At 37.8% G+C, this 8,956-nt stretch overlaps 1 protein-coding gene across 1 annotated transcript; it reads right to left on the bottom strand.

The window, feature by feature from the left end:
* Positions 1–5,715: 5,715 nt before the first annotated feature.
* Positions 5,716–8,502, bottom strand: LOC107716435 (beta-1,3-galactosyltransferase 1-like). The gene is made up of 2 exons (XM_016522885.1): positions 8,477–8,502; positions 5,716–7,213 (listed from the first exon to the last, which is right to left on the bottom strand). The coding sequence occupies exons 1-2, from the start codon at positions 8,500–8,502 to the stop codon at positions 6,112–6,114; spliced, it is 1,128 nt and encodes a 375-aa protein (XP_016378371.1). The 3' UTR covers positions 5,716–6,111.
* Between the last annotated feature and the right edge of the window lie 454 nt (positions 8,503–8,956).

The following is an 8,956-nucleotide window of genomic DNA, read 5'->3' as shown; positions in this document are numbered from 1 at the left end:
GTAGTAGCAAAACTGCTTCTTTTAAAATTAGACTGAGACTTGCCTTTGTTCACTGATTTACTTCCTGTTAATGTTGGGACATCCAGTATGTCTCCAAAAACTGGATCACCCATTATTTTTACTTGTCTTTCGACAAAGTTAACAATATCGCTGAAGGTAGCTCTTTGACTTACAGCTTCCTGCAGTTCACAGACCTCTGATCTCCATTTTTCCCTTAATTTGTATGGTAATTTTTTCACCACAGTCAACATATTGGAGGGTGTATCCATCTCACGCAAATACTGAATATTTTCCATGGAGTTACAACAGCTTCTTAGGAACAAACTATAATCTTGTAAAGCTCTGAGATCTTCACCTTTGATGTTTGCCCACGAAAGAGCCTTTTCCATATAGGCAGACACAATTTTATACTGGTCGCCAAAGTGCTTCTGTAGTAAAGCTTTGGCCCTTAAATAACCATGATCGGCTGACATATGTTGACAACTCTTTATAATCTCTCTTGGATGACCCCTGGTGTACTGTTCAAGAAAGTATAAGCGATCACTTGGGCTTTCAGTTTTACTCTCCACAGCACTTTCAAAGGATTTCATAAAAGAATGGTATTGCAGAGGGTTTCCGTCAAACACCTGAATTTCCCTTTTAGGCAAAGATGACAGACACTGTTGTTGAATCAGTAAAGATGTAATTTTATTTTGTTTATCCATAATATGGAGAATTTGATCAGTATTTCCCGAACCAGCACTAGAGCCACTTCCATACGGGGCACTTATGTTCACATTACCACGCTGACTTATTTGACTTGGGTTTGAAATTGTCTGGGAATAAATGGTTTGGGAAATGTTCTTCTTGTTTGCCTTTGCACCTGTATTGCCGTAATCCTTAGAAGAAACCATTTGTTGAGCTTCAGTTCTGGGAGTAAATGATTTAGCGTCAGCATTAAGGGTCTTGGTTATCTGTTGTCCTTTATCAACATAAGAATTCATTCCATCGGAATGATGCGTCACTTCACTTTTAACAAAATGCCCGCTAGAGTCCTTAAGCACTTTCACTTTTGCCATAGTTGCAGCAATTTCCATTCGCAACCCAAACTCCTCCTTCTGTTTTCTTATGTTTTGTTCTTTTTCTTCAATTGCATATTTTTCCTTCATTAGATTTTGACGTATCGGCCTCTGCCTTTATGCGTGCTGAAGAGGTTGATGATGTTGTTGAACGTCTTGAGGTGGAGCTTCGTTTACTTGATCCTTTACTTCCAACATTAGAAATGCTGTCACTTGGATTTATATCATCTTGGTTATGCATGGAAATTTTTTACATATTCTGGTCTCCCAAACCCTCTACAGGACACTCGGCTGAGTCCGACTGTTGATCTTGAGCATTATATTGCATGTAAGTGTTGGGGTGGGCAAACGATGCAATTCATTCTGGGGTAATCTTAATGTTTTGGTAGTAATACTTACATTTTTAGAGTATAAAATCAACAGTCTTCTCCAAAGGCGAGATCTTCGAGCAACTGCCCGACATGTACTTTCTTCTGCACTGGAAGCTCCTGTTGTCAAGTCAAATTCCTTGTGTGTGTAAACATTCTTGATAATAAAGCTATTCTGATAAAACAAAAATTAATGTGTTCATTATAGTATGAGATAATATACACAGAAAAAAAGCACAGTGACAAGGTTAAATATCTTTGAATAATTCATCATGATGCATTTTTTTAGAAGCCTGAGGGATGAAACGAGAGTTAAATTCAACAAGAAAAAGAAAGCCCGACAACATCTCGTTTTGACATCTCGCGTGGTTCTGTGTGATTTGGACAACTTCAAGTTACGCCTCCTTGTTCAAGTTACGCCCCCTTCCAGTTACGCCCCTCTCTTGCAGTCCGCAGACAGACCCTTCTCAAAATCATCGATCCTGTCGTTCTGAAACCAATCGTGCCTTGCATCAAGCCTTCAAGTTCAGACCGCACAGCCCCCTGCTCATTAGAACGAGCGAGAGTAGGTCCATACTCAGTCAAATCAAATCTGCTCTTGCTTCCAGTCGTCGAAGCGTGCGGGCCTCCTTCCAGATCGACTCATTCATCCTCGAACAAAAACATTATTTTTTTACTAAAGCCGCAGGAGCTGAGTGAGGGTAAACCTGTCACTCATATCTTTTAAGTTGTTGCGCTTGTTATAACGTCGTAGGTCACATGATAACGTCAACATAGCGGATGATATCCGAATCGCATTCATACTGAACGCATTCAGGCTGTACTTCAGGCTGTACACTCTCATAGCGCTCGGTAAGTAAGTACTTAAAGAAATTAAGTGCTTATAACTTAGAAAGTATGCGGTTTCGCTCGCAGCCCGACAACATCTCGTTTTGACATCTCGCGTGGTTCTGTGTGTTGGACAACTTCAAGATACGCCCCCCTTTTTTAGTTACGCCCCCTTCCAGTTACGCCCCTCTCTTGCAGTCCGCAGACAGACCCTTCTCAAAATCATCGATCCTGTCGTTCTGAAACCAATCGTGCCTTGCATCAAGCCTTCAAGTTCAGACCGCACAGCCCCCTGCTCATTAGAACGAGCGAGAGTAGGTCCATACTCAGTCAAATCAAATCTGCTCTTGCTTCCAGTCGTCGAAGCGTGCGGGCCTCCTTGCATAAGATCGACTCATTCATCCTCGAATAAAAACGTTATTTTTTTTGTTGACTAAATTGTAGCGGCCTAAAAATTAAATAAAGCCGCAGGAGCTGAGTGAGGGAATAACTTGTGACACGTCAATCATCCTTTACATTTGCGTCTTGAGATTTATTTGTCCACCGACAACTTGTTCATTGAGGCATGCATTTCTTGAAGGATCGGCAGATTATCAATGCAAAAGTTTGAATATACGGTCAACAAAAAAATGCGTGCTCCCGCACTCACCCCCTTCTTTCCCTGACAACCCCCACTCACAACAGGTGTTTTAACTCTCAAATAATTAATGACACTCCCACATTTTCCCACAGTCACATGACATCACACATGAATATTTACATGGCTCCTATATTCCAGCCCCTAATTATTATAATCTTAACAATAATTACATTCATTGAATTCACATAGGAGACATTCAAAGACCCAAGATCTTAAAATACATTAATTCATTTTTCATACATCAATCAATGTCTGTGTATTTATAAAAACAACGTTATTTGATAGAGTCCATGTAAAGTCCTTAATACTTTAATGTTAATGAGTGATTTTTATCTCAGTCATATCAATGTGTGAAGACAATGTCTATAACAGTTCGATGTCAATGTCTATATTGACAAAAAAAAAACATTTTAAGAAAAATGTCAAACATCTGCCTCCTGCAGAAGGCAGTTGTAAGTACAGATCAGCTAATGAAAGAAGAGAAAACAGTTGCAAAACATGCAGTGTATTAAAAACGAAGTCAAAGATTTTGCCTGCATTTAATTTTTTTTTCAGTTTCAAATACATTTTATTCAGTTTCAATTTATATTTTCATACGTTTCTTGAAAATTACATTCATTTTAATTGGCACAAAGGTAATCCCATACCTAGGCAACTGCCTATGTTGCCTATGCTATGCCACGGGCCTACTGTGGTACTGCTCTTTGACATTTCTGCAATAAATTCTTGTGATTACATGTGTTTGTCTGTTACGTTTCTCTTATAGACTGTATACTTTATACACTCACTCTTTATTGGTTGATTTGTTCTTTATAAAAAGAAAACATTTTCAATGCAATGATTGATGAATGTTGATGATTTGTGGATTTTAGGGCTGATTTTCTATTCCCTTTAATGTACTTTATTGGCATAGTTAGTGTGTACATTACCAAAACATTTCACAAAATGAATACTGGCGATAATAGTAATACACAATATAATAATATCAAATATTAAGATTCTGTATTGGGTCTGGGCTATATAAGGCACAGGTGTGGCTCAGATTTGGGGATTCTGGTTTACTTAAGGCTGAAAATTGGTACCCATAATAAAACCTGTTTTGGCCCAGTTCTGGGGCCCGTTCTTCGGGAACCAAACAATCCAAGATCATGCCAAATCATCAACAATCAAATCCAGCTAACTGAGTTAGCGGCGTATGAAGAACGGACCCCTGGGGCCAGAAAACATTTGCTACGTGGGTGTTTGTACAGATGCTTTCCAGATCAAGTGATCTTTAACAGACATCTTGCAGATGTACGTGTGCTATCTGGGTTCAGTTAAACCTATTAAAAGCTTCAGGTAATCAGTGCTCTATTGTGGCTCATTAATTTAATTTATTATGTAAACAGCTCGTCTTGATTCACTGACCGAACAGTAATTCATAACAGTCAGCAGCAGGGTGCAGCATTTAAACATGAATGTCTAAAGACATTGCTTTTTTCTGACAAAACGAAAAATTAAAACTCTTTAACCATCGGTGATCGTTTCCTTGTAGGATATCAACATTTCATTTTCATTTCATTTCATACATTTCATGGGTATGCAGGACATTCCTATACAAATCACGTAATTCATTTATGCTGGTGTGTCATAAAAGCCCATAGGATGTTGTGTTACCGTGTGACCACTTGATGGAGCTATATATCTTCAGAAAAGGATCATTACTGAGAAAGCCTGCAGTCTAGTCTTCAGGTGCTGCAGGAATGCAAATAAGGTGGCTAGTGATTATATTTTAGGCTTCAAAATTCATAAATGTTGTGTTGATTTGTAAAGATTATATTGATAAAATGTCTAAGAATCATAAACTATTGTTGGTCACAGAGTGTATTTCCTGGAGTAATCCCAAAGCCAATGGAGAAATGCTGTAGCTTTTTGTGGAGGGAGCCAGGGTGATGAGTTGGCCTGCCGCCCACTCAAACAGGGAGTTTTTTTGCCCAAAATTATTAGTTACTGATTAGATGAAACGTCTCATATAATATTACATTGCTTAGAAATGTAGAACCATGTGTTCATATTACCAGCTGTGTACCTGGCAAAAATAATCTAATTCATATTACTTGTAGCATAGTCAAACCTGGGTGTATCCTGATTTGCATAATATCCTGTGTGAGAGGATACAATTGAGAATAGTGCATCACAAAATTTCCTTATAAAAATCTAGCAGTTTTATCCAAAGCAAAAATAAATGCAAGGCTGAGATCATTGTTTGAGAATATGAACCTTAAAAGTAAAATGAAACCTTATTTTACAGTAATGACTGTAAGATAAAACACGTAGTTCACAAACAAAAATACATTTATACATTGAAATATATATATATATATATATTTTTTACAAATCTGCAGTTTCACTAAATACTCTTTTTAGACTGGTGAGGCACATTTGAGTTAAAGCTTTCACTGAACATTGAGCATTGATCTAGGAAAACTTTTTTTTCAGCGATATTTAAAGAGTAAATCAGTTCTGAAACGCATAATAACCCATGAAACAATAAAAATGAAAAACATAATGCATATAAATCAAACCCTTGTTCTGACCAACAGAAATGGTAAATTAATTAGTTTACAGTTTCAATTTACAAGGTAAATATGACACCAGTTGACAACCTGCCCCAACAGAGATTTATGGAAAAATACCTTTGCTTTGCAAACACAGTTCAACCTTTCAGTTAAAAATTTTATTATATGGAATTTATGTTTGTGTATGTATACATACAGTATATACTTTTGTGTTAATTCCATAAAACTACAAATTTAAAATTAAAAGTTGTAATAGAGCCTATGAAAGTATCAGTTCTGCCTATGAAAGGTTATTGTAATATTGCACAACCATTTTTGTTCCACTGTTCTGCTTTTATTTTTCTATGTAAACAAACATTGCTGATTTCTTTGACATTTGCGCCTCAGGCAGAGTGCTGTGTTAAACTTTAAAGAAGTTCAACTTTAAAAACGTGTCTCGAGACGTTCTTCCGCAGGAGTGCATTTTGCGTGAGCAGCTCCTCAAACGATCCCCTGGCCCCATCGAAATAGAGTCAGCATGTCCACATGTGTATGTCATAGTCCCAGTCTCAGCTTTCAGACATTTAAAAAATGTTCATTGACTGAGGCCTTAAATAGACTTCTCTTTTAAAACAGAAATGTGTTTCTCTTTTTTTTTGTTTGTTTGTGCTGCAGTACTTTTATGTGGGCCTCTTTACGTCCTTCCAAATGTCTATTAGCTGCTGTGGGGATCCCAGGATTGTCGTAATAACTCTGAGAAAATCTTCTCGATTATATTGTCCCAGATAGGCTCTAAACTGTGAAGGGTCTGGGGGAGATGAAGGTGCAACGCCCAACTGTCTCAGACAAGCACCCACATATGCGTCTTCTATGTTAAATGCTTTTACTTCCTTGGAAGCCTCAACTATTTTTTCTGAAAGGTCATTGGAGAAAACATATCCCATTCCCAGCAGGTACGTGGGGTATTTCGGTTCAGGGTACAATTCCTCTGCCACGTACCATTTAGAGTTTTTGTCTCTGATAACAGGCCGGTCCCACATCAAATACCCTGTGACGTAGTTCTGTCTGGGTGTGTTGGGTGACAATAAGAGGCTCATCATGTTCTCCAGGTTTATGTACATGTCAGAATCAACCTTCATAGCATAAGCTGCTTGAGAACAACGAGTGGCCAACCAGTCCATGATCACCATGGTCTTTATGGTCAGATTGCAGTAGGAGTCCACAAAATTGCTCTGCAGTAAATCTCTGTGTTGTCGACTCTCTTCCTCCAGCTGCTGTTGAGCTTCGGCTCCTCCAGTCAAACCCACCAAGAACAGAGTCAGCACTGCTTTTCCCTGCACTGAGCTCTCATTCCCCCATGTGCTGCGGATGGCGTTACGAGCCTCCAGCTGATGGGGGGCCACAGGGACCATCAAGACCAGGAACGGATCCTGCTTGCATTTATCAGGTTCATCCAGAGTGAAATGATAGTTGCGTGGATGAGCCACATGATGATAGATAGGAATGTCTGTGGTTTGTTCAACAGTTGTACCCCTTGGTTGGATTTGTTGATTGGGCAAAGGTGCTAATAAATCCTTTTGAGTACGATCAGCCAAAGTGCTGTTAATTACCTTAAAATGACTCCAATCCACGATTTTATTCATCCAGGTTTGAGAGAATGCAATTGTTTCAAAAGACAAATCAGAGACATAAGCAACAGCAGACAATAAAAATGCTAATGTGAGCAGCAGAATAAATGTCTTTTTAATGTGACGCATAAATGGACCACTATCCTGAGCCAAACTGCAGAGGGAAAAAAGAGAAACGGATCAAAAATGCATTTCACAGTGAAACCACAGCTGAAATGTGTTTTTAAATAGGCCTGTAATTCATTACGAACTCAAATCCTTAACCCTAATCTTTTTAGGTTTCATGAACTTTAGGTAGGCCTACATGTGCTTAATTTTTTACATAGACATCAGTTAAAGATGGCTTGTAGCTCAGTTCAGTAAATCAGATGTATGCGCTTTGACTGATTCAGTGAGTTGAATCATTGAAGTATTCGTCAGTGTGATTAATCGCTAAATCGGGCTAAATCGCGGACTGGAGGACAGAAAGGCGAGAAAACGCAAATGTATCTATTTTAAAAGTTTCATAAAAGAAACCTGATGATAAGAGTCATTTTTTTTGTATATTTTATTCTACAAATTCCCATATGGCCTTCTGTTTTGCCACCATTCTGAAGTAGGCATCTGATAAACATGTTAGGCTATTAGTTGACGCTAGGCTAGTCGTCATATTCTAAAACAGTGGGAGAAAGTGTTTGGCTATAGGTGGATCAAAATGACATTTATGAATTACATTACATACATGAATTACGGTCGAGAAACAAGTTCTTCATCAAATGCAGTACATATTTTGACAGCAAGGCATTTCGAACGCTGTAAGTGCTATTTTTATGTAAGGGTGTTCCAGAGGAACAGTGTTTAACAAGGTAACTTGAATCAAGATGTTATCTAGTCTACGCTTGCAGGTGATTTGCATTGGCATTTAATTTCCTGGAAAACCAGTCAACTTGGCATATATTTAAGATACAATTAAAATGCAATTCTTACAAAGATAAAACCTGCAACTTACAACATACACTGTTCTATGTACGTTTCTGAATTTTACAAAAATAATTATTGTAATTTTTAAATGTAAAATTAATTATAATTTGACTGCCAGGACTGCCAGTTTTGTTATGAAGTCTCAAGTCCCAACGTGTTACTTTGTTCCCTGCTTTAATAATACATTTCTTCTTCCTCTGTATCATCTTACATTTGACTTTCAGTTTCCCTTTTCTATCACAAATTGAAAGACACTGAACAAAACAAAGTGAAATATATTTTTTTACATCCGATCACCTTCTAATCAATGCAGATATGTTTAGTATTAGCACAGCTAATTGTCCTAATTTGATTTCAGTTTAATTTCAAAGCACATCAAGTTACTAAGATTGTAATAAGATGTTGTACGTAAATAACATGAAGCAAAAAAAAAAGAATAAAAGACGAAATTGCTTACCTTTGCCAAATGTTTTTAGTAGCCATTCTGGGGAGTTCGCCTATGATCTTACTGCTTCATATATTCCCTGCTGAAATACCCGTCTCTCATACCTAGCAACAGGTGGGGTGGAGGGGTGGAGCTGGGAAGGTTTTTTTTTGTTGTTTTTTGCACCTGTGATGTACAGGTGAACAAACCCACAACTGAAACGTATCCTTCTTTAATGATACTCATTTTGTATATATCATAGATAGATAGATAGATAGATAGATAGATAGCTTAAAACTACACACACCAGGAACCTATGGGAACATCCTCTCTAAGGTATTGTCCTCATTATGTGGGGTTTGTTTTGTTGCTGTGAGTAACATAATAGCTACACATTTTCCAGGAGCCCTTTTATTGTCAGAATGAATTTGATTCTTACAGGAAATGGGGTGAAAAACTTAAACCTTGAAGGTCAATGTACTGAATGGAATAATGTTTCCTTGATGAAAATGT

Source organism: Sinocyclocheilus rhinocerous, unplaced genomic scaffold (assembly GCF_001515625.1).
Source record: "Sinocyclocheilus rhinocerous isolate Xijiao unplaced genomic scaffold, SAMN03320098_v1.1 scaffold2135, whole genome shotgun sequence".
In the NCBI taxonomy this organism is placed as follows: Eukaryota; Metazoa; Chordata; class Actinopteri; order Cypriniformes; family Cyprinidae; genus Sinocyclocheilus; species Sinocyclocheilus rhinocerous.
This window is presented reverse-complemented; position numbering and strand designations above follow the sequence as displayed.